We start from the raw sequence: 26,804 nt of genomic DNA, 5'->3' as shown, positions 1-26,804 counted from the left end.
GTAGAGATGAGAATTGAAGGTGGCTACTGCGTCAGTCCTGGCAACAGGAGGGTGTACTTCCAATGACATCGCTGCTGTGGAAATGGAAGTGGAAGTGAGGTGGGAAAAGCATTATGGAGGTCCAATCAAGAAAAATCGATGATGGAATAAATGAAGAGTGTGAGGAGAGAGATGACAGAAAAACGCAGGTCCGTAGATCCTAAGCGGAGACATCATGAGAAGAGTAAGGCTACCTACCACTTCAGAATTAGAAAATATCAGGAAAGTGAGAAGATGGCTTAGGCTATCTATCTTAGATATCTTAGGATATCTTCAGCTATCTCTCTGGCCCTTTATAGAAAACAACTGATTTAGATATGTTTTCAGGGACGAATCCTTAAAGAAGACAGTGTTTAAGTTGAGATTTAAATGATGAGAAAGGCTAACATAGAGATCAGAAGGACTATAACTAAAGTACCCGAGGCAGAATAAACACTCGTAAAATGGTAGCTCTTCTTATTGTGATATGAGCTTTGAATTATGACTTAATCTGGAAGTTCTGTGCTGGCCAAATTGGGACAGGGTAGTAAGTAGAGATGAGAAGACCTGAAGGTGGCTACTGCATCAGTCCTGGCAGGAGGAGGGTGTTAGTTGGATATGAGGTCATTCTTCCCCAAGCGATACTGACATCAAAACTCTGGGTGGACCAATCTCAGCCCAAGTTGTGCAGTGCTGAGTCTGCTCACTGCTTCCACAGGAGTGAATCGAACCGAGGCCAAAGATAGCATCCAGTTCTCCAAGTTGCAGGCAATGCTTCAAGGGTATGAGCTTTCCTGAACCCCGGCTGATTAAACCAAATCTCCGTATTTTCTTGGTACGCTTGGGAAACAGGCCATTTACCTACTGGTGCATCTAAACTGGTAGGATATAACCCTGGAGCTGGTCCAGGTTTGCCATTTGCCTGAGAATGAGACAACACAAAGAACACCTGAGCTGAAAGGTGGAGAAAAACAAAGCTCTGATGACATACATCCTTTGAACCAAGGATTCCTCTGTGCAGGAGTCCAACTCTATCCTTGGATGAACTGTTACATTACTTGTTTTTTCTTTCTTTTTTTTTTCTTTTTTTTGGCTTTTGGTTTTTTTTTGCAAAGTGAAAGTAAGCTTATTAGAGAAGTAAAGAACCAAAAGGATGGCAACTCCATAGGCGGAGAAGTCACATTTCTTGTTTTACTTTTTGATTTACTTTGCAGTGAATTGTAAATAAGAGATTTTGATAAACACAATATAGAGTTAATATGCTGAACATTTTAAACCATTGCTTCTAAAACAATTTTAGGGCCAATCTCCTAAACATTAAGGAAGATGTGAAGCTAAGTCAAGAGGAGGACCTCTTCCCTTGACAGCTGGTCATGTGCTTCAGGTGAGAAATTCCTCTTAATACAGTAGAAGCAACTGAGTTGATGTTGTCCACCTCTTTAAGCAACCTCAGCAGACTCATGCAAACTTCCTGCCTACCCACTCCTTTCCTAGATTTTGAGCCTTTCCTTGTTTTGCTTCCGTATTTCAGCTCCTGCTCTCTGTTTAGCCTCTGTAATAGGTCATCCTGATGGACCCCCACGTTGGTTTGACTTGATTTTGTGCAGTAAGCTAGGATCTTACAAAGGACAGAGTGTCAGACAGGCTCAAAGACAGGAGGAAAGCTGCTAAAAGCAAACTATCTGGAGCACTTACAACATGCCCAGGTACTGAAAGCAATGGTTCTCTACGTGTGGTCCCTGGACCAACACCACTGGTATCATCTGGGTGCATGTTAGACATTCACATGATCTGGCTGCACCCTGGACCTATTGAATCTGACACTCGGGGGATGGGGCTCAGTCGTTTGGGTTCTAACAAACCTCCAGGCGATTGTGATGTACAGTCAAGTTTGAGAACCACTGGCTTAAAGCATTATCTGGATTAATTCTTTTAACTCTATCAATTCCTGAGGTAGAACAGTTATCCCCATTTTACAGATGAAGAAACTGTGTCTGAGAGGGGTTAGGATATTTGCTCTTACTGCTAGTGAGTAGTGGACCCTAAATTTAAACCCAGGCAGCCTGACCATTGTTCCTCACTGGTGATCCCCAGCAAAAGTGGACAGATCTACGCAGCTGCTCATATTCCCAGGCAGAGTGCCTCGCTTGCATTCCAGTTGGCTGGCACTGTCCCGGAATGACATATCCTATTGCCCTTTTGCCAATTCCTAGTAAGCCTTAGGACAAATTTCTCAACCTCCAAGCAAGTTTCCACCTAAAAAAGTGGCTTAAAAAAAAAAAAAAAAAAAAAAAGGAGCCAGTCCCAGAGCTAAATCCTAGCTTTAGATCCTGGAGCTGCTCCAGGTAATCTTGCCATCTGCCTAAGAATGAGACGACACAAGGAACATCTGAGTGGAAAGGTGGAGAAAGACAAAGTTCTGATGACATACATCCTTTGAACCAAGGATTCCTCTGTGCATGGGTCCAACTCTATCCTTGGATGAGCCATTACATTTCTCGTTTTACTTAACTAACTTTCATTTGGTTTGCAGTGAATTGTAAATAAGAGATTTTGACATACACAATGTAGAGTTAACATGCAGAACAGTTTTTGTTTGTTTGTTTGTTTTTTCAAGATGGAGTGTTGCTCTTGTCACCCAGGCTGCAGTGCAATGGCGCGCTCTCGGCTCACCGCCACCTCTACCTTCCTAGTTCAAGGGATTCTCCTGCCTCAGTCTCCTGAGTAGCTGGGATTACAGGCATGCGCCACCACACCTGGCTAATTTTGTATTTTTAGTAGAGATGGGGTTTCTCCATGTTGGTCAGGCTGGTCTCGAACTCCTGACCTCAGGTGATCTGCCCACCTTGGCCTCCCAAAGTACTGGAATTACAGGTGTGAGCCACTGCCCTCAGCCAACATGCTGAAGAGTTTTAACCAGCTTCCAAAAGTTTCAACCAACTTCCACCCAGGTCCACTAAGATTCTAGGAATTACACAGCACACAGCAGGCTTGTGCTCATCGACCTGCAGCCTCTCCTCTTGAAAATCACCTCCACCCCTCTAAATCCCCCTTTTTGTGCACTACATTTCTCCCCACTTAACGCCATGTAGTTATAGATGCCACTTTGCTTGCTGAGATTTATAGGCAATCGCTAATGTTCAGTTATAATTCCCCATTTCAGATGTGAAAATGGCTCATAATATTCAACACAAGGGCCTCTCTACAATGATATATAATTTAAAAATTAACATGAGGACAGAGGAGACTCTACAGTTTTGAACTGGGAACTTAGAGACTCAGAGGTTAAAGTTTGATAAGGTGAGCTCAAGGAATGAGACGAGTTATTAAGCAAATGCCTCTGTTACATGTTTCCATGACTTCGGAGCTTTTCCAGTGTCTTCCAGTTCATTTGCACTTGTCAAAGTGCAAGTCCACAAATGGTATATTTATATTAGGGTACTTTTCCCCATTGTTACGAATGTTCTCTAATTCCTGACACAGACCTTTCCAGTATAAGCCGTGCTGTCAGAAAGCAAGCAAAGCAGAAAAAATCAATGCTTGAGCTCCAGCAGGGGCCAAACAGACCAGAACAGCAAGACCAGAAAGAGCTTATGGGAATTCTTGGGGGAAAAACCTGTGGCTATATTTACGGCATCACTGGCTCTGGATGGAAATGGACCTAGAAGACTTAGAGCAGAGTATTCAACGTGCCCATCTCTAGGGAAGGGGATGAAGACAATGATAGAGATAGAGGAAAAAGAGGCAAAGAAAGAGAAAGAGCGCTAGCGAGGAAAGAAAGATAGGCAACGTTTCTGCATGTGTAATGCTTGAGATACTTTGGTGCTTGTATTGGTTCAACCATCCATGGCCTTGTGACCAAGTCCTTGTTCCCTGGTCTGCTCCAGCATCAGGTGGTTACAATTATGGATTGCAAATTTATTGTCATTTGACGTCTACATCAGCTTTCCCCTGGTCAACAGAACTCTCTGCTGGCAAACTGAATCATTACGCAAGATGTCAGCAGTCACGGGTATGCCAAAAAAGGTCACTAAATCATTTTGAAAAAGACAGTGTGTTCCTCCATGTCATCTCTCCAGTAAATCTCCCACAGAAGTCAGGACCACCTAGTGTGGAGGCTCAGAGGAGGGGGCGCTGAATTACAGAATGGAGAGAGGAATTAAATTAGGATTGAAAAATACGAAGGCGAGCACAGCGGGGCCTTTCGTCTTTACACTTCATAATTCCTGGAGAAGCATGAAAATAGTGGTTTATTTATTTATTTATTTATTTTGTGTTTTGAGATGGAGTCTCACTCTGTCGCCAGGCTGGAATGCAGTTGTGCGATCTCGGCTCACTGCAATCTCCGCCTCCCAGGTTCAAGCGATTCTCCCGCCTCAACCTCCTGAGCAGCTGGGATCATAGGCCCCCGCCACCACACCCAGCTAAGTTTTGTATTTTTAGTAGATACAGGGTCCCTCCATGTTGGCCAGGATGATCTCCATCTCCTGACATCGTGATCTGCCCACCTCGGCCTCCCAAAGTGCTGGGATTACAGGCATGAGCCACCATGCCCTGCCAATAGTGGTTTACTTTTATCAGATTGGATTCTTCTTGGGAGATGGGCAGAGATGCCATGCTTGGGAGTCTGGGCGGTCCAGGGGAGATTTGGGAAGAGCAGTTGTATGCTGGTCCTCTAGAGCCCCCCCCCGGGGCCCCACAGTGTGAAGCTGAATCTGTCCCCATGTGCACATGTCTTCTTTGTTTGAAGTCCCTTCTCCTCCCTAGGCAAGCATGGTCCTGAGTGATCCAGAATTCTCCCAGGTCCACGCATTCCTTCCCATGCTCACTGCCTCCACTGAGGCTCCAACCAAGGCCACCTGTTCCTGGCCTCCCAACAGCCTCCTTGCTGGCCTCCTGCTTTCACTCCTGACCCCTCTTGTCCACTCCACACCCAGTGGCCAGAATGATCTTCTACAAATGAAAGGAGGCCGGGTGTGGTGGCCCACGCCTGTAATCCCAGCACTTTGGAAGATCGAGGCAGGTGGATCACCTGAGGTCAGGAGTTCGAGACCAGTCTGGCCAACATAGTGAAACCCTGTCACCACTAAAAATACAAAATCAGTCAGGCGTGGTGGCGCATGCCTGTAATTCTAGTTACTCAGGAGGCTGAGGAAGGAGAATCACTTGAACCCGGGAGGCAGAGGTTACAGTGAGCCAAGATTGCTCCATTGCACTTCAGCCTGGGCAAAAAGAGTGAAACTCTGTCTCAACAAAAGAAAGAAAGTAGATCATGCCACATGCCTGTTTAAGCCGCTTCAATGGCTTCCCATTGGACTTAAGGAAAAACAAATCCAGCGTTCTTTTATTTTCCCACCCAGCTAGCATGGTCTCAAAAAATTCAAAGTTCTTAGCATGTTCTACAAAGCCCTGACTTGTCCCACACCCATCCCACAATTCATGTCCCGCTCCTGGATGCCCAGCTCATGACATTCCAGCCTTTCTCCGAATCAAACATACGAGCCCTGCTCCTGTTTCTCCTCCCTGGGATGTTCTGCCTCCAATTTGCCACCTGACTCCTGTCTTCTCAATCTCCTCTATTTAAAGTAGGTGGTCCCGTCACAGTCCCTTGCACTACCCCATATTTCCTTGGCAGCCCCTCATTCTCAGAAATTGTTACTTGTATTTATGTGCTCAATAGATGTTAGCCCTTAGTATTATTGTCAACCTGCATCCCCTGTTTCTCTTATTCTCTGGTATAGTCCGGGACTCAGAACAGAGCCTGGAACACAGCAGTTCCTCCGAGAGTTAGCACAGACATTTCTATTTTATTTTATTTTATTTTATTATACTTTAAGTTCTAGGGTACATGTGCATAACGTGCAGGTTACATATGTATACTTGTGCCATGTTGGTGTGCTGCACCCATCAACTCGTCAGCACCCATCAATTCGTCATTTATATCAGGTATAACTCCCAATGCAATCCCTCCCCCCTCTCCCCTCCCCATGATAGGCCCCGGTGTGTGATGTTCCCCTTCCCGAGTCCAAGTGATCTCATCGTTCAGTTCCCACCTATGAGTGAGAACATGCGGTGTTTGGTTTTCTGTTCTTGTGATAGTTTGCTAAGAATGATGGTTTCCAGCCGCATCCATGTCCCTACAAAGGATGCAAACTCATCCTTTTTTATGGCTGCATAGTATTCCATGGTGTATATGTGCCACATTTTCTTAATCCAGTCTGTCACTGATGGACATTTGGGTTGATTCCAAGTCTTTGCTATTGTGAATAGTGCCACAATAAACATACGTGTGCATGTGTCTTTATAGCAGCATGATTTATAATCCTTTGGGTATACACCCAGTAGTGGGATGGCTGGGTCATATGGTACATCTAGTTCTAGATCCTTGAGGAATCGCCATACTGTTTTCCATAATGGTTGAACTAGTTTACAATCCCACCAACAGTGTAAAAGTGTTCCTATTTCTCCACATCCTCTCCAGCACCTGTTGTCTCCTGACTTTTTAATGATTGCCATTCTAACTGGTGTGAGATGGTATCTCATTGTGGTTTTGATTTGCATTTCTCTGATGGCGAGTGATGATGAGCATTTTTTCATGTGTCTGTTGGCTGTATGAATGTCTTCTTTTGAGAAATGTCAGCACAGACATTTCTTAACCTGGATGCACAAACATCCCGGCAGAGTGTTAGTCCTTTCTACCCAGCAGGCTGGAAATGTTTCTTACATTCTCATACTTTTCTGGCTGTGCAAAGCCTGAAGATTGATTTGCACTGGGCTTCTGTTAGATGCTGGGGACTGTGCTTCATGTTTTGTGTACTTTTATGTATTTGATCTGCCTCACGGTTGAGGGAAGTAAGTATTGTCATTTCACCCATGGCGGATGGCAAAAGGAAGGATAATCACTTCCTAGATAGTATGTCCCTTTCTCCATCTCTCTTTTCCTTCCTTACTTTCTTTTATCCAATATTTATAGAGTCTGGATTCCAAGGAATACAACAGGAAGCCAATCAGATGCAGCCTCTGCCCTCCCAGAGCTTCGAGGTGGAGGTCGACCTTGTATGCAGTGTTAACTGGAGGCTCAGTTAAAAGTCTACTTCTCCGCCGGGTGCGGTGGCTCAGGTCTGTAATCCAAGCACTTTGGGAGGCCAAGGCGGGCAGACCACGAGGTTAAGAGTTCAAGACCAGACTGACCAACATAGTGAAACCCCATCTCTACTAAATATACAAAAATTAGCCAGGTGTGGTGGCACGTGCCTGTAATCCCAGCTACTCAGGAGGCTGAGGCTGGAGAATTGCTTGAACTGGGGAGGCAGAGGTTGCAGTGAGCTGAGATCATACCACTGCACTCCAGCCTGGCAACAGAGAAAGACTCCATCACACCAAAAAAGAAACTCCACTTCTCCACTCACTTCCAAGCCCTACAAAGCCAATTTCATGGAAACAATGCTCCAATATTTCATAAAGCAAACCTCAGTCGAACATCTGTCTCTATGATCATGAAAAGACAAAGTTTGTGCACCCAAGTAGAAGTCATTGTATGCACATCCACCAGCCACCTGTCTGTTCAGCCTCCTCTCTCTGCCATCTGCTCCCCAAAACTGGGCTCCCTCCAATCATACTGAGCCACAGGCATTCTCTGGAATGAACCACACCCTCTCTCTCACTTACAATGCTTTACTCTTGCCGCTCCTTCTTTCCACAACACTTTTCCCTCTTATCCACCTGGCTAGCTCCTTTTCATCATTCCAGACTCAGCCTAGATCTCTTCTTGTTTGGTTAGACTTCTTTGACCCCTCTTTTCCCCACTGGCTCCGTACTTCTGTTATGCTAGCAGTGAGCAGAGGCTAAGCCTTGTGGTTTCATTGTCTTCCTTCTGTGCTGGGCAGCAAACATTCTGAGGGCAGGGCTGTTAGATCTGTTCACCCAGCCTCAATTCTAGGGGTGCTACATTTTAGTTATTATGAGAGTAGCTCTTGTTAATTGAGGACTTCTACGTGCCTGATACAGGACTGGGCAGGTGCTCAGTGGGTTATATTTAATTTTATCTTTATAACAATATGTGAGCTCAGCCTTCCTGCTGCCACTTGATAGAAGAGAACAGCTGAGGTTCAAAGAAGTGGCGTGACCTGACCCAGGTCCCTCAGCCAGGAAGAGGAGACCCAGCCCCGGGGCCGGACTCCAGCAGTTCCAGGACCCATGTTTTTCCCCACTGAGCTTAGCTGCTGTGTGTTTCCTTCTCAGGATTTCTAGGCATCAGGAACTCCCTGCCTCTGGAGACTGCATGTCAGGCCTTCCCTCCACGTACAAAGGCCTCGCATTTTTCATCCTCTTACATTTCTTGGTATGACGAGGTCCTGATTGGCTCTTTGACTTCTAAGCCAGAGCAGAGACTATCCAATAGGGACCAATCTCCATGGTTACCGCACACGGGAGAGTCAAACGAAAGGCAGCAGGGGGAAAAGTGGAGGCTCCTGCAAGTGCAGGGGGAGGGGGGAGTCATAAACAATTAAACATGACAAAATCCTCTGGTGAGCAAAAATAGAATTATTTGACTGTGAAATCGAGTAATGTAGCATTGAAAATAACATAACCTGAAACATCATTTTTTTCTCCATCGATAAAAAAATACCAGATAAAACCACGCACATTTGAAGTGCCAATTTGCCGACGGCCCGGAGTGGTAGAAAGTTGCCTTGGTCAAAGATTTGAATTTTGGGGATATTTAAGCTTTTTGGGGGGCGGGGATTCATCTTTTCTCTCCTTCAAATAAGTGGTGTGTCTGCATCTCACGCTATGGCGTACTACCCACAGAATTTCACCAAGGGATGCCAGAATGGTGCTGACATTTTGGCCACAATTCTGGCTTCAGGCAAATCCTCCATTTGTCTACACTTAGTATCCAGCTCTGCTACTTACTAGCTGTGTGGCCTTCTTGGTCACTTCACGCCTCTGAGGGCTGATTTCTTCACCTGTAAGTTGGGTGCAGTCATAGTTCCTTCTTTATAGAATTTAGGAGAAAGATTAATTGAGATAGCATACATAAGGCACTAGCACCTTAGGACTCGGCGCTTGGCCTCTCGGGAGGCAAGAGTTGGGCTCTGGTACTCCACATCAGTCATAAACTCAAGGCCAGCCAGGGGCACACACTTGCAGGCACCAAGGGCTCTCTGTGTGTGCAAGGAGAGCAGCTGCAGGAGCTGGGGGATATCCCCAGAAGAAAGTTGCAGATGCATCTATTAGGGGGAAAACAAGCAGAAGCCAGGCATGGGCACAAGGATATAGTATCAGAAATCCAAAGGCATCTCCACCATACCCTCCACAGGTGCATTTCACTGTAGCCAGGTTCTTACATAGCTCCCAGTTTTATAGAAAAATGCCTCAGTCTCCCTAAAGGTAAATTAGTAAATGAAGGTTGGGTTTCCATCTACCTCTCAGAGATGAGATGAGAATATATTAAGTTATTTTATCAAAAAAGGATTAAAAGAAGAGGTTCCTTTCACTTCATTGTTACTGATAATATAATTAACCTATATGGTGATTCAAACAGTGCTCAATAAATGTTAGTTCTGTGTCAATATCGATGACATGGATATTTCTGATAATGGATAGTGTGCCAGGCACTATTCTAAGTTTGTGTCTTACAACATTTAATCATCATCATATCCTCATCATCAGATCCTCCTCCTCCTCCTCATCACCATCATCATATCATCATGATCATCACCATCCTCATTATCTTACTGAAAACTCCAGTGCAGTTCTTCCCAAGCATGGCTTAGCCACCAGCAAATGTGTGATGTGGCAAGTGGAGTTTTGCAAAGTGGCTGGTGGCAGGAAGAGAATGGGAAAGTCGGAGGGGAGGAAATGCGGTTTAATGCTACATTCCATTTTTTCTCAGGGACATATCTTTTATCCCCCCAACCCCTCCCAGAGCTGTTTTAGATAAATCTATACTTACAATCTCTCTTTATTCCTTCAAATAAAGTGGCACCATCCGTTTCACATCTTAATTTAAACCCTAAGTAAATGAAAGGGTTTTTTTCTTTAAAGTAGGTGATCAAGGGCTGGGGGTCGGGGGAAGGGAATCGAGAGGAAAGCAGTTCCTCAGGTACTTGCTCTGTGTGCCAGATCCACGCCGACACCCCCCATCCCTGTGCACTATCTGACCTAATCCGCAACACAAACTAAGGCAGCAGACAGAGGGCTTCAAGGACATTCACTGCCATCCAATCTGTGCCGGCTTCCTTCAGCAATCTAAACATGTATTATGTTTAAGTCCTCACAGCATCACTGAAAGATGAGTATTAATAGCTGGAATTTTAGTGATGAGAAAACTGACCCTCAGGGAGAATAACTGACTTGCTCCGGCTCCAACAGTAAGTGGCCCTACTGGGATTTGAACCCAGGTGTGTCCGACCCCGAAGCCTGACGTGATCTCTGACAATTGTGATAAAAATAACAGCTCAGATTTGCTGAGCATCTACCATAATTTAAGTGGTCTTTGTGGACAATGTGGGGTTAAACTCCTCACCATGGCCTCATGGAGAAGGGACAATTCTTTGTTCCAGTCAACAGGTGCGCAACCTGGGGTTTAGCGAAATTAAATAGCCATCCAAGATAGATCTTTAAAATAACCACCATTTGTTGTTCATTCACGTTTGTATTTATACTGAAGATGCAGCCTTTGAGGCCTACCCCAAGACTTATCAAGATATAAACCCAGGAAGACAGTTTCCATCCCGCACATGCTTAGCCATGAAGTGGTACTCGGATCCTGTTTCTAAGTCACATTATTGCCTGGATAGGCAGTCTTTCCTCCTCCTGCTTGAGGTCTTGCCTCATATTGCCACATCTCGGCCCATGTCTGGATTTGTAGGTTATCCCGAGCCCCAAAGTTCAGAACATCTGAATTTCTCAATTATAAAGATCCACCCCCATTCCTTAATTGGTTACCATCTTCGCTGACGTGACACAAAATGAATAGTAACTATTTCAGTTTGGGTCTGTATCTTGCACAAACTTCTTTCATATTCTGCATGGAACATATAATGTATTGGAGGCTCCAACATGGGTGTTTTTGACTAAAGGACTTCCAAATGCCCGCCCCCTGCCTTTTTTATACAATTCTTCAGTTCAAATCCACACTTTCTCCCAAAAAGGCCTCCGAATACTCCATCCCCAAGTGGCCAAGCCAACTCCCTCACACACTGAGTCTCCATGGACTTCGCTTTGCTTTGCTTCACTGGAAGCAGTCCAGGGAGGGTGAAGATTCAGGCTCTGGCTGGGAGTTTGAGTCCCACCTTCAACCCTCACCAGCTGCGTGAACTTGGACAATCACTTGAGCTCTTAAAGCTCCAGTTTTCTCAGCAGCACAGGGGGAATAGTAATAAAAACGCCTATTTCAAAAAGTTGTTGCAAGAATTAAGAAGGATACTACACGAAAAGTGCTTAGCTTGAGCTTAGCACATATGAGGCATTCAATAAATATCAGTGTTGATGAGTATGTCAGCACTCATTTATTCCTTACTTAGTTTTATTTGCTCAGTGTTTGTGAGTTTCTGACCTTGACTATTGCAAGCATCTAACATCTACTGGGCATCTTTAAACAGCCCTTTGTAGGTACAGGCAGGGGATGACGTGACTACAGGAGTCATGTGGTAGAAGGAACACATGTGTAGGGTCTAAGCTAGACTCCCATTCTCTTTCTGCCATGGACTGTGAGGCTGGGGCTTTTCATTATTTCTAGGCCTCAGTTTCCTCTTATGTAAAATGAATGACTATCACCCATCCTGTGAGACTAATGAAAGACGTGAATAGCGCCTTTAAGGATCTGAGCACAGGCTGAAATATTAAGAGAAACTGCATCACTGGAGCCTCATTTCACATCACCTGTGCTCTCCCTCTCCCTTCCCCTCACTGACTTTCTTTCAGGCACCTATACTTGTCCCTCTTCTCACTGGCCTCGGAACCTCAACACAGGCTCTTCCCTCTGCCTGGAACACACTTCCTGTTTCAGCTCACTAGCACTGAGGCCCTTCCCATCTTCCCTCAAGGCCTACTCTGATCTCTGTGCCAGGTCAAAGCCCCTGCTAGAGACTTTGTTTCCCTTGCAGCCTCATAGGTGGTACTCCTACCAGTGCTATCAACGTTCACCTGTGTGGTCATATAATCATCATCGAGGCCGGGTGATTACTCATACCTGTAATCCCGGCACTTTGGGAGGCCAAGGTGGGCAAATCACCTGAGGTCAGGAGATCAAGATCAGCCTGGCCAACATGGTGAAACCCCTTCTCTACTAAAAACACAGAAAATTAGCCGATCGGGGTGGCGACGCCTGTAAGCTCAGCTACTCAGTAGGCTGAGGCAGGAGAATTGCTTGAACCAGGGAGGCAAAGGTTGCAGTGAGCCGAGATCGTGCCACTGCTCTCCAGCCTGCGCGACAGAGTGAGGCTGCATCTCAAAAAAACAAAAAACAAAAAACAAACAAACAAAAAAAACTCATCGATGAGCCTCCCCTGCTAGACTAGAACTCCACAAGGCCAAGAAGTGTCATTGTTTGTGATTCCACTCTATCCCTAGAGCCTTGTATAGGGCTTGAGATAAAGTACATGCACACAAATACTTTTGGATTTATGAAGGATACAACTAACTATTATTATAGTCATAGTATTCTTACTAGTAGCAATGATGGGACAATGAGATTTTTGGTATTTTGGAAAATCCAAAGTAAATGGTTTCTTATTTGAGGTGAGAGTACATAGGTGCATTGAGAGAACAAACTGTGTTGCCTTGAACTAGAAAGTGATCCTCTAAGTGGAGGGGTGAAAACACGGGGGTCCAGCCTTGTCAGAACTTGAGTGTACAGTTATTTATGTCAAATTGGTGAAAATGAGAAAACAGTTTCTGGGCGTGGGGTAGAGCGCACAAATTGAATCTCTTTTTGTTTCCAGGAGATTTCCTTTTCTGCTGTTCTCTTTCCATGCTGTGTCCCTCCTTCATCTCTCTTCTCCTGACTTCTTTCTGCTCATCTTGCAAGTCTCAGAATCGGGGCTCCCATGCAGGAACCCCTCCCGGACTCCCTGTGTCCTCCTCCACCCCTGACCCCTATCCTGGATTAGATGTTCCTCCTTGGTGTTCCCATAAAACCCAGGAAGTCTAACTTTTAGATCTTATCCCACTGCAGGTAAAATTGGTGTAGCTGTGGCCAAATAGCTTCTCTCGAGCCTCAGTCTAAAGTGGAGGGTCAGACTCTAAGCTTCCCAAGGGCAGGGAGCTCGTATATTTCCCTGTTGTAGTCTCAGTGTCTGTAAGAAGTGTCTGATAAACATTGGTAAAAAGAAAGAAAAGAAGGGAGGGAGGGAGAAAGGGAAAACACATTTCTCTTAGATTGCTCTCCTGTGCTTCTCTGTCCTGAAGAAGTCTTTCTGGTTTTCTGCTGATGTGTGGGACGTTCAGAATAAGAAAGAACAAAATTAATCACTTATGTGTATGTAAAACCTTCCTCTCTTTCAAAAGTGACAGCAAGAAGTGAACAAAAATCAACAGGTGGGCCAGACCTGTGCCTCCCCCACAAGGAGCAGCCACAGAATGTCGCCAATTCTCAGGAATAATCAAGCCGTGGGGCCTCCCCGAAGGAGCCAGGGAGGTGGCATTTACTGCCATGCGCCTATTACACAACAGAAAAGGAAAGACCAGCTCATAGAGGTGGGCTGAGCCCCCACAGAGCGGGTTAATGCTGCGGGGCTGGAGGAGGAAAGAAACAGCAGCTTCCCCTGTGTTGTACCTGTCAGCCACCAGACCTCCTTTCCTCCTTCCTAACTCCCCTGCCATGACTTGCTGCACCCTCACCCTGTCCCTGCTCACCTCCAACACCTCTCAAGCCTCTCGCATGCTTGCCAGTCTCTCCCTTGTCTCAGCCTTTCTGGCATTGAAAATCTGAAATTTAGAATCTTCCAAGCTCCCAAAGTGCACCTTCCCTGTCTGGCTCAATGCATTTGAATGTTCTCACTGGAACTTTCTTTGGATGTGTGACGTCTGTTAGCTGTGTGGCCTGGGGTAAGTCACTGAACCTCTCTAGGCCTTATTTCTCCCCATCTCCCCCACCCCTGAATGCTCTGGCCCTGGCCTCTTTCTCCAGCTTTCATTTTCAATGCTGTCCCCTTGCTCCCCGAGCTGTGTCTCCCCCGACCCTTGATACATCTTTAGATCCACCAGGCCTGCTCTTGCCTTCAGTGCTTGGAGAGGAGCAGGTACTCTTACCGCTTCCTGGGAACCCCTCTAAGTGCTGCTTGGCCAGTCTCAACATAAACAGACCCTCCCTATGAGACCTTCTCTGAGCTCCTTGTAAACCGGCAGGCCATAGTGCCCTCTGGCCCTCCACACTGCCTTGTTTTCCATCATTATGACACTTTTTGTCTGTCCATCTCCCTGACAGGAATGCCAGCTCCTAGCCTACAGTGAGTGCTCCCTGTAGAGCACCTGAGTAAATAAAGGGAGAAGCTTTGTATAAAAAAAAAACTACACATATCACAGAGTAATAACTTGAAGGCTAACTTCATTGAACAAAATCTCCTTTAGCCATAGTCCTTTGCCTACTGGCACGAGTGCTGGGTAGCTTGCAAGAGCATATATTTGGGCTGAAGTTGGTGAAACTTTAGAAACACTTGCTCACTCTGGACATACATCCTTTGGGCTGGGGGTTTTGGCATGCAAGAAGATTCCACTCTTTGCAGCAAATACAGCTGAGGCACCGTTACACATGTTCAAAAATCAGCTCGCTAAGACTGTGCGCTTTAAAGGCACCATACTTTGAAACAGTGTCTGTTCCACGTACACTGAAGTTGAGCACTGGCTGCCCAGTGCTGTGTAAGGAACCCTGTGTTCCAATTCTGACGGCTCTGGCCTGGAGTCTCAGCTCTGCCACCTGCTGCTGTGGGTCTTGGGCATCTGAAACACCTTCTCTGAGCCTCAGCTTTCTCAGCTCTAAAATGGGTATAATATTTACTTTGCAGTTTTGCTGTGAGGATTAGACAAATACCATACGTCAAATGTGCTGGGTAACAGCATGGACTACATATCCTAAGGAGTCGAGAACACACACCATTTCGCAAGCTATGCCAGCAGTGAGTATTGTGCCCTAAGGCAAGAGATGTATCAGTAGAAGACAAAAGATTTATATAATCTGAAAAGAAACCAGAGTATATTAGGAGAGCAGGGTGACCAACTCGCCTGGTTTGTCTGGAATTTTCTGGTTTCAGTCTCAAATCCCTGGAACCCTTCTGGCCAAGTCCTGGGTAAGCCTGAATGGCTGGTTCCTCTCCAGGGGAGCCCAGCCTGCCCCTCTCCTCTGAGTAGCAGCAACTTGATGAAATCTTCAGAAGAAGGAAGTAGAGTTTCCTAAAGAACAGCCCAGTATCTTCTGAGATGGGGACAAGCGGCATTCATGTAAGAGCCCAAAGCCCTAGCGGGGTTACCTTGAGGGAGAGGGGACAAAGACCACCGAGAAACAGGGCCAGTGTCTCCACCTGACCTGCCACCAGATCCAGGGGCTGCAAACCAGCAGCCTAGGAGTTGAATCTGGTCTCTGATATACTTTGTTTGGCTTGAAGGGTGTTCAGAACAAAAACAACAAAACAAACTAAAACCCAAACCAAACCAAACCACATCCATAAAAAAAAGTCTTGACTACAACACTGGGGAGCTCCCACAAAGATCTGGATTTGCTACTTCTTTGGAAACCACTGGTGCTGTGCAAGGCTTCCTTGCTTCCCTGTGACTGTCCCTGCCGGCATGCTAGGGTCCTCGGCATGCTAGGGTCCTCCAGGTCACCGCCCAGCCCTGGGAGCACTTGTCTTCATGATCCCCAATATTTGGGAACTGGTATCCACTGTTGGCTGCAAATAACCATTCAACAGTCTTGATGCTGAATGCCAGTTTTAAGGTAAATTTGTGTTTATTGATGGCTATGAAGTAGGGGTAGGTGGGAGATGATTCCGTGGCAAGTCAAATTTGCCCAAAATTCATTGAGAAAAAGCTCTTGGTCACAACAATTAGAAGATGTCTGAGTTGGAAAGTATCTGTTTTTTGTTTATTGTCACAGATAAAAGGTATAGAATCAGCCCCATGGAAACACCTTCTGTGCCTAAATATATTCTGTGCCTCCTGCAAGTAAACAAATAAATAAATACCCAAAGAAACACACGAACACGTTCCAGGAAACAAACCAAACCAAACACCCATTTGCCTTCCACTCCTGGCTTCTTGGGCTTCTGGAGGTGAATGTGCTCAACAGCCACACAGAGTTCTGTAAAACCCCCAAATGTGACATGTACCTGTGGCTGCTGGTATCCCTTTCCCCTCCAGGTGAGCCTCACATGTCATTTACACTGGATTTAATAGGAGAACATGACATGCACTGATTTTCAACAAACTCCTGATCTTCCAGGAGAGAGTCAGGAAAGAAGGCAACTGCACACCAAATCCTCTTCTATTTTGGTACCCTTAACACATTCCCTTATCTCCCTGGCCTACATATCATTTAACAAACTGCCCTGCGATTCTTGCAGGGCGTGGCGTCATGACTGATTTAAAATCCCCGCATTGCTAAAACTGCATTGTTCTTCATCAAGTTGAGTCATTTTTATGTGAAGTGTCAAGCTCCCTAACAAATAACTCCTGCCAGACAAATCAAGTTCCTCGTCTTAGAGCCGAGGCTAAATAGTTTATAGCTTTAATCTGCTCACCGAGGTGTGCAGTCTATGACAGTAATTATAAATGCAAGGAGAAATTATAGCTGAATGCTTTAACTGCATTAGGAGCCGTTTGATGAACAATCATGAACGCCTGCTCATTTCCAACAATAGAGGGCAAGTTAGTGTCAATGCGTTAGAGAGATTTCAGTTCTGCATGGCTTTTTCTCCCATTTACCACAGAATGTCACTTGTCTCCTAGAAAGTAGAAAAAAGCATCATGGAAAGCTTTAAACTTGATAGTTAAAAAAAAAAAAGACAAAGAGAAATGCAGGGAAAACTGTTTATCATTATGACTTCTTTTTCTCTGTTTGTTTGGCGGCAGGTTGAGTTTCAAATTAGCTCAGTGAAGGTAACTGCTTGTTTACTTACTAGAGGCCTTAAAAAAAAAAAAAATCCTCCCCAAGCCATTTTTTGAGAGGTCTTTATGGAGAAAGACTTCTCTGCAGGAAGGGCAAGTTCAAAAGCCTCACAGGAAGCAGCTCTGGCAACCGTGTGAACCTCCACTAGATTCTGCTCCTCCTCTGCAACCACCTAAGCTAATGACACAATTTAGCTCTTTATTTTCCCCTCCTCACTTTCACAGAAAGACGTTTTTAATTTAGCTGAAGAATTACACAAATGTATTTTAAAGACATAAATCCATATAAAAAATATGAGCTAATTAAAACATTGCACTCCCTGTCGCTCATGGATTTTCAATTTAGCAAAAGAAAAAAGAATTGCATCTGGTTAAATGAAAAGATGATACTGATGGCAGATTGGAGTAAATGAAAAATAATGTTACTCTATATTAAAGCACCAAATTATACACGTCAGGATTGAGCATTCAAAAGTCCAAATGAGGGGGAAGGTGCAATGGAGGCTGAGATACGTACACAGAGTTAAGCCAGATCCTTTTGAAAAAATGCAAATGTTAAGGAAGACGATGCATTGGTTTCTTGCTGCTTGAGAGATGCTACAGTCTTGTACTTGACCCTGTTTCTCAGTTCTCATTTCGTCTCCCTAAAATGAATTCCCAAGGGTCAGAATGAGGATGTTCTTTTTTAATCTTAGGTATATATATTTTCACTGGAATTTGGGTCATTTCTTGGTTAGACACCATATGGCAAATGTATAATTACCTGATTGAACAAGAGCATTAAAAGAAAGAGAACAAGGATGTTCTGCTTCACCCTGCAGGTCAGTCCTGGGCCCCTGAGTTGCAATGTTTGATAGCTGGAGCCTCCAAAAGACCCAGGAAAGTGCCCTTTCTCCTCTCAACTTTTAGGCCACATTTTACAGCTTTTTCTCTGGGCTGTTGGAGGCACATCTGGCCATTAGTATTGCCTAGAAACCATCAGGCAAGGAGGAGGAAACTAAGGAGCAGGAGAAAGTTGATGAGCATTGGAAAGTCCTGGGTTCGAATCCTGCCTCCAGGCTTAGTTTTATGCTCTTGGACAAATCATGAAACTCTTGGAGCTTTGGTTTACCTCTCTGCAAAATGAGGATAATATGAATAATTACGCCTGAGTTATAAAAAGAGGCCAGTCAATGATAGTTTCACTGTCATTGTTTTCTGAATCAAAGAGCAGGTTGAGGTTTTGGAGGATTATTAATTAGTTAGAGTTAAGAAGTTGCTGCGAGTTCTCTATGCTGCAGGTGAGGCTACAGAGCATGGTAAGAGCATGCAGCGGCTCTGCCTAGAATTTGCTTTTCTTATAGACCTACTATGTGCTTTTCTTGTAAACCTACTACGGGCTTTAAGGAAAATAATTACATACATTTAATTCTCACAACTTTCCTACGAGAAGGATATTATGTCCACATCATATAGATGTAGAAGTGGGGCATGTCTTCATGAAAGCGGGTGAATTGGGGTTGAAACCCAGCAGTCTTTTCCAAACACTGCCTCTGAGACCTCTGTTCCTCATCCTGGCTTCCCCAGAACCAGGCAGAGCCACCTCCTGTGTGCTCCTTTCAGCATTTCCCCTAGAGTTTTTCATCTATTTGTCTGCCACTAGCCTCAAAGGCAGACTCTTGTCCTGGTTATGGCTTACTCCCTGGGAATTAGCACAGTGCTTGCTGTGGAACGATGACTTTCTAGATATGTCATAATGAATGAGTGAGGCTCAGAGATTGCAGGACCTTGGGGAATTCAGGCAGAATTTCTCTGCCTCCATTTTCTCCTCCCTATCATGAGTGAATCAACCTTACTTCGTAGGGCTGTTTGTGAGAATAAAGTAAAATAATGTTTGCAAAGTGCTTGCTGCAAGGCCTGGCACATTTTGCTATTATAATTGGTAGAACTGCTTCTTCACTATTATACTTCCATTGTTAAATATAATAGAGTCCAGTGCATAGTAAAAGCACAGCCAATATTTGTTGAAGGATGAAAGTAATGCAGGGAAGGAAGAAAAGAAGGAAGGAAAGAAAAAAGGAAGGAAGAAAAGAAGGGAAAGAGAAAGGAATGAAGGAACAAAGGAGGGAAAAGAGGATGAAAGGGAGGAATATTTATTTAATGGAGGAAGGAATGGTTGATGCCATTAATAGACATTAATTTGTCCAGACTGTTTTATTCTTCCCAATTGCCATATTATCTATGCTGTTAAGATTGCCAGATTTAGCTAATAAAAATACAGGATGCCCAGTTAAATTTGAATTCTGATAAATAATGAATACTTTTAAAATATAAGTATGGCCCATGCAATATTTGGGCCAGACTTACATTCAAAACATATTTATCACTTATCTGAAATATAAATTTAACTGGACATCCATTCTGTATTTTGTCTGGCAACCTTACACGCTTTTCACCCTGAACATGTGTTTTTATCAAGCCGCCCACAACAGAAGTGGCAGCTCATTGGACTAGAATACTTTCCTGCCAACAATTTCAAGGCTAGGTGTGCTGTTAAACTTGTACACTATATTACACAGTAATGACTATAATTTCAAGCCTTTATGCATTTCAGACTCATTGATTTGCTCTCAGTTTAATTTCTATTAGTCAAGAGCATGTGTCTTTTAAAAATATATACAAATACCTATTGAAATTATTCTAGATTACTTATGTCCTAAAATAGAGATGCACACTTAATATTTTCTAATGAATTTTTAATGAAATGTTGCATTTAATATTTGGCAGAGCATTTTGCAGGATTTAAGATATAGCTGATAAAGGAAAGAAAATTCAGATCAAAAGTTGTGTGTTTCAGAGCACATAGATAGGTTAAAGCTCTCAAATTTTCCATGAAATCTTGATCCTACTTTCTAAAAGATCATGTTATTTTGCACAATTTGTGCTATCATGCATTACAACTAAGATGAGAGTTCCAGACAACAACTGATGTCATTTCATGACCATTTACAAACCTTACATGCATCATTCGAAGCAATGGGCAAGGTATTGCATAAATGTTGTTCTAAAAGAGGACCCTGGGGGTGGAGGCATTTTTTTCTAAGATGACCAAAGCACCAAGAATCGACCTTTGTACAGATGGGGGAAACCTTCAGGCAGATAGGAGTATTATTAGGATGAACACAAACACAGCCAGTACCTGTACCATCTTTTCTGTTTACAAAACATACGTACATGCCCATAGCTCTGAGTGAGTCCCAAACACTCAAACCTGTTTTTCTTCAGTCCTCTCAGAACCACAGCCTAATGGTGCTTGTAAAGATGGAGCTTTGGTTTTGTATAATGAAAACACTAATACGATGCTTTTGGGGTCCAAATTAGATATACTCATCCTGTACAAACGCAGGGAGGTGCCAAAATGGCTATCTTATCTATGTATTTAACAGATTTGTAAGTACCTTTTGTATATGTTTTTCCAAATTATTGGTTTACCTTTGAATCCCTAGAACAGGTATCATACATTCCAGATTCTGACTGACGATGGATCAAGCTTTTTTTTTCCCTTCCCTCTTCCTATCTACATATCACAATGTTTTGGCAATTATATTAATTTTCTAAAAAAGATTACAAACCTAACAGGCGGAAAAGTGGTCTTTGTTATAGTACAAATAAATATTACCTATTTGTCCTCTTCACCGTGGTTTCAATCCACCACTATTGGATTTGAAATATCTTTCTTCTCTCTAGGTATTCTGTGTATGTGCCACCCGCTCCCCCCTCCCCCACTTTTTTTTTTTTAAAGAACCAGGAAAACATAATGGCAAGTTATATAAGATTTAAAATGTTATCTAGCAAATAAATAGGACGCTGTCAAGCCCCAAGCTCAGGTGTGAATTCAATGGATGCATTTTGGCTTTTCTTTCAATTTCGTGAGCTGAACAAATCATGCTTGGAAAGAATGAGAAGAATCTGCCAATAACACATTTAATCATCATGATAAAAACATGCAAACCAAAAAGATAGTCTTCATTTGGGACCAGATAGCAATTAGAGTTATAGGAGGACTCCTCTCCATCAGAAGCCTAGATCTCCTCACTCAGGGGAAAGCCCCAGGTCGGATATTTGAACTTTTTATTTCATCTTGGTCATCCTCACACTCAGTAAACCTCTCTGTCTGATGTGAGGCGAGCCCAAAGCCCTGCCATGTAAATACCGCTCTCTACCTGGAACTCTCCTGGTGTCTTACCTTTCTAGCTTGTTCTGAAAGTCTTCTGTTTATAAACCAATGCTCTGACAATAGGGGGTGGTGAGCGATTATATGTTATTAGTTTTTCATATTTGATTGTGCATTAATTAAGAGCTAATTCCTTAGGAGCAAATCTGTAACTTAGCATGACATAAACTGGATTGGTCAGTGCGGAAGGTTTAGTTCAGGTTGGGTTCCTGTCTTGGGGAATGGCCGAAGGTGGAGGAACACGTGAACACATAGGAGGGCTCTTAGTGTGTGGGGGCATCGTGCTGGAAGGGAGAGAAAAGGAAGTACAGAAAACACAAATAGGCAAATGAAAGAGATTTGTTAAGACTCAGCCTTGCTTATACTCAATTTGAAAATGGCTGGTGAAACTAATCTGCCCGGGTATTTGACCTTGGTCTCTGCCCTGTTTCCTAAAAATGATACAAATGGTCTGGGCATGGATGACTATATAAGGCACGGAACTTCTATGATACCTGATGCAAATAATCTTCAAGCTGTGGGACTCCATGCACATTAAGTATACAGAAAGCCATTTGTTTCTTTATGTGAAATGAAATCTCAAGGTCACACATTGCCTCTATCTTTGTTAAAGGTGGGCTCTAATATTGGCCTATCCACAAGACAACCAAAAGATGAAAGAAGAAAATAAGCTTCCTCTCTTTTCATCTCAATGTTTTGCGAAGAAGAATATTTTTCTACCAACCTGTTTAGGGCACATGCTTATTCATAGGACACGTAATGTAGAAAATAACCAAAGGGAAGAGGGTGGAAGGTGGCAATGGCTAAAAAGTAAACTGCAAAAAGCATTAATTACAAGTAACAATCCTAAAGACCACTTCAAGCTATTCATGAGTTGATTAAAGAATCTCTATATAGTAACTACATCTAGCACTCTCCAATCTTTCTTCCGTTGCTCACCTTTTTGTCACCTTATAAGTCATTGGCATTGCTATGGAAAGGTAGAGTGGTGAAATGGAATGGCGACAGAAGTTAGTATCTAATAATTAAAATGAAAGATAGCCTTGGCTGGACACTTGAGCTTGCCTTGGGTAATTCAGGATTATGGGTGATGAAGTTCTAGAAAAAGCAGTAGTAATCTGTGAACTTTATCTCTCTAAACCCATTTTATTCTAGTTCCCAGCTCTAGACTGGAGGACTTGAGAGAATGATTAGGACTTAGTTTTCATGTTCTGGTCTTTCATAAAAATAAATCCTACTCAAGCAAGCTACTACCCTGCTTGGCATTGGGAGACACTAGCTGCCTCTAAGCAGACCCATCTCCCTGTAAGAAGCTCCTCACCAGGCTAGTCGCAACGCCTCGGAGCAAACTCATACCTGCAGAGCTATTCTTCATCCACGTCTGTTACAAACTGTGAATGGTGTTCGGGTGACTTGCTGTGCGTTTTGCTTAGGTGGAGTTTTACTGCATGTTTGCTCACAAATGTCCGACAGCACAACTTACACTTGAATTTAGAGTCTGTGTCCTCTTCGACAGCTATTGTTTCCGGAGACCTCTGAGCCGACGATACCCGGGAGATCTCTTGCTCCACCTTGCTTTGCTGGTCCACTGACAAGCGAGTCATGTCCTTCATTTGGAAACCCAGGTGAGATTCTAAGTGACTGATGTAGGTAGAAGGGGTTCTGAACTGGGAGGCACAGTCACTGCAATAAAAGATGGGGTGGCCTTTGTCCATGTTTTTTAGAAATTTTGTCCCGCCCGTTTTCCTAAGCTGGTACTTGACGTTGGCCAGCCAGTGACTGATAGTGGTCATTGAGAGTCCCGTAAACTTCGAGATTTGCATACGCTCTTGTGGGCCCAGATCAGACAGCAGGTATTTGCCCTCTGATGTCTGGAAGAGGCTTGAGGCAAACTGGGCTTGTAGAATCAGAAGATGCTGAGGATTCCAGTTGGACTGCCGGCCTTTTCTTTTATGCAAAGTTGAGACTTCACTGGAGACATCCTCAAAGCGTCTGACATCCATTTCCAGCTTCATGGGAGGGATCCTGGAAGAGGAGGCTGGCTTTGGGGTGGTGGCTTTGGGGAGGACTTTCACCATGTCAGCGATGTCAGACAGAGCGTGCTTCTGAGGTGGGGACATACAGGATTGTGCTTGCGAGGACTCAGCTTTCTTGCTTTTGGACTTGGTCAGGTCGATGGGCTGATCGCTGTTCTCAAACAGGTAGCGCCTGGACACGCTGGCTGGCCTTGTGGAGGTGGGACTCAAGACCGGCTTGTCCATGACACTGAGATTGGACTTGTGGAACATGGAGATTGTGCTTGAACTTGGGCTGGAGCAGGAAGGTGAGCGCAAGGGCTCCGTGGCTTTGCCCAGGTGATTGTTCAGGACGGACTGCAGGGCGCTGAGTGGGTTGATGCATGGCAGGGCCGGGGCGTGGTTGGCGAGGGCGCACCCGTTGCTCAGAGCAGACGTAGGCTCCAGGGGCTGGGGTTTCTCCTTCTCGCTGCCCTCTTTCATCAGCTTGTCCTCCTCCTTCAGGGAACCCAGCTCAGTCTTTTTGGCTTCTGGAGGCGTTTCGCTTTTGCGGAAAGAATCGCCCTCACTGTGGCTGAAAGGTGAGGCCTCTTCATGGGGACTTTCTTTCCCACACTCCTTCACGGCTTCATCTTTGTCTTCTGACTCCTTCTTGATTTGAGTGTAAGGGGCCAGGTGTGTGGGCACAGAAACGAGTGGCATCATTTTCCACTTTGGTGCAATGGGCCTCAGCTTGTTGGTGAGATTAGGCCGGATCTGCAGTACCTGGGATCCCATAGGCAAAGGCGGCTTGGTGCCCTCAGACAGCTGGTAGGCTGCGTGGATGCTGGGGTAGGCACTCCAGCTGGGGGCCCCGTTTTGGGCTTTGTTGATGGCTGTGGTGACAGTATTTTCCAAAGATTTCAAAATGTCACCTCCACCCTTTGAGCCATCTTCCAAGTCCTCCTCCCTTAGGTATTGATATTTGATTGTAGGGTCTAAAGGTTTTTGTAGAGAATCATCATAGTCCTCACTTTTCACGACTTTCTCATCCTTGCTGGTTTCCTCTGGCCTTTCTTTTTTACTCTCTTTCTTTAGCTCAGTTGTAGAGGCTGTACAATCTGATACTGAGTTACTGGATGGCTTGGGAGCCAGAGAATCACTGTTTGGGGCCTCCGACAACGACTGCATTTTCTCCACTGCTAGCGGGTCTAATACCAGCTGCTTCCCTTTCTTGGAGGCAGAGCTGGTGACCTTGAGAAAGTGACCTGTGACCATCATGTGGGTGGTGAGCTGCTGCAAGGTGTCATGGGAGCTCCCACACTCCATGCACTTTAAGATCTGGGACTTGCAGGCCTCAAACTGCCAGGTGTAGCTGGCTCCATTTTGGTAGCCATAGCGGTTGTTGGAGGACAACTGCAAGTTGGCGTTCTTCTGAGAAAAAGAATCTGCAAAAGATCCTGTGGTTGAATCGGGGGAACACGGCCGATTGACATCAAAAACGCGTTTTTTCGCCGGGGTGACCATTTTCGAGGAAATGGTTGGGACTGGCTCCTTCAAAGGCACTTTTTGGTAATGTTTTGTTTTAATCATGTGGACGCTCAAATCTTGGAGGGAATCGAAGGAGTCGCCACAAAACATACATTTCAGAACCTTTTGAGCATCCTCCTTGTCCATATCCTGGAAAGCCCTTTTCCGGGGCTTTGAATAGCTTGTGGGTCTGAGCTTGTCCTTTTTGCGGTTGTCATCTTGATAGTGGCCCGTTTCATTCATGTGCACAGTCAACTCGACTAGGGTGTCATAGGCCGCGCTGCACTGTCGGCACCGGAATCTGCTGGCCCCTGTGAACACAGTCCCGCACATCTTGCTGCTCTGCCGGTACAACTGCACCGAGCTGAACAGGCTGGGTTTGGAGACGGACCTAGAAGGCAAGTTCTGCTGCAGGCTTTTGGACAGAGCGTCTTGGTGCCAGTCAAAATCACTCTTGTTGCTGCCGTTTCGGGTGTCACAGTTCCGCCTCTCACTACTGGACAGCTTGAAGCCCAGGCCCAGGCCTGACCAGTAGGAATCCGACAGGATGTTGGCGTAGACAGCAGTCATTTTATCCATGCAGTTGTGTGCTTCGTTTGGAAGCTTGACGTGAGTGTTTGCTTTCTTGTCCGAGGCATCTCGGCCGCAGACACTCTTGATGTCCGACACCTGATCACTGGCGTCGCTCAGCAGAGACTCATTCTCGGCATCCTGATTGGACAAATGACTTCCCGGAGAGTTCTGGTAACTGAAGCAGCCTTTTTGCTCTGGGCCCGTTTCTAGCTCCTCGTCCGTCCCTGTGTCATTGCCACCCTGCAGTTGAGCTACTGACCCGCTGTCCTCCTCTTCCTCTTCTTCTTTTATTTCCTCCTCTTCTTTCAGCTGTTCCTCCTGGGCGTAGCCTGCAAGAGAAGAAGCAGCGATGAAACGACAGTAACAGGCTCCATATTCCATTCCAATTTCCTTACATAGACCAAGTGCTTCCCATGCCGAACTGAACAGTGATTTGATCTACACTTTTATGCACTGTGAGCAGTGGACACAGGAAAAGCCAAATTGAGTTTTTCGTGCCATCTACTGCTTTTTTTTTTTTAATTGGCAGGAGTCATCATTCTTTATAAATGCCTAGGGTCCCAAGTTAATAATTTTCAGGTTTGAGAAATATCTTTCTAATATTCCTGTAGTGGGATAGTTGCTAAATTCATGTGTATGGCCGGGCGCGGTGGCTCAAGCCTGTAATCCCAGCACTTTGGGAGGCCGAGACGGGTGAATCACGAGGTCAGGAGATCGAGACCATCCTGGCTAACACGGTGAAACCCCGTCTCTACTAAAAAATACAAAAAACTAGCCGGGCGAGGTGGCGGGCGCCTTGTAGTCCCAGCTACTCCGGAGGCTGAGGCAGGAGAATGGCGTAAACCCGGGATGCGGAGCTTGCAGTGAGCTGAGATCCAGCCACTGCACTCCAGCCTGGGCGACTGAGCAAGACTCCGTCTCAAAAAAAAAATAAAAAAATAAAAAAAAATAAAAATAAATAAAAAATTCATGTGTATGATTTTTAGGAAATCTGGATTGAAATTCATATCCCATTAAAGTCATACCTCTACAGGGAAGAATGTTGGCTCATAAGGGGACTAAGACTTGACTCTTGGCATTTAGATGGTAAAGTTTACCAAGGCACTTGTATATATTGGCATATAACCACATAAATAAATCATTTTTGAGTGCTCAGAAGTCATTTGGGTGCACAGCCATTATATTTTTTGATAGCCACTGTCTTTTTGCTATAACATTTTTATATGTAGAGAATCACACAGCAGGAAGAGAGATTATGGGGTATGCAAATAAAATCTATTGATCGTTGAAAAATTATATAAGCTCAGCAAATATAATGACTTTAAAATAATCGCAAATGGTGCTAGAATGGGAGATTTGGCGACTGT

General features: G+C 44.6%; 1 protein-coding gene across 2 annotated transcripts in view; it reads right to left on the bottom strand.

The window, feature by feature from the left end:
* TSHZ2 (teashirt zinc finger homeobox 2) overlaps positions 1-26,804 on the bottom strand; it is a 515,416-nt gene that overhangs the window by 207,504 nt on the left and 281,108 nt on the right. The window contains exon 2 of one of the 2 annotated variants that reach the window (XM_033186765.1): positions 22,824-25,766. In XM_033186765.1, the coding sequence (XP_033042656.1) occupies positions 22,824-25,766 (2,943 nt within the window). Of the gene's footprint in view, positions 1-22,696; positions 25,767-26,804 lie in introns of both variants that reach the window. The other variant, XM_033186764.1, reaches the window with a different exon arrangement.

This window comes from Trachypithecus francoisi, unplaced genomic scaffold (genome assembly GCF_009764315.1).
Source record: "Trachypithecus francoisi isolate TF-2019V2 unplaced genomic scaffold, Tfra_2.0 Lachesis_group21, whole genome shotgun sequence".
Lineage (NCBI taxonomy): Eukaryota > Metazoa > Chordata > Mammalia > Primates > Cercopithecidae > Trachypithecus > Trachypithecus francoisi.
Note: the sequence above shows the minus strand (reverse complement) of the source record. Positions and strands in the feature narration are given on the sequence as shown.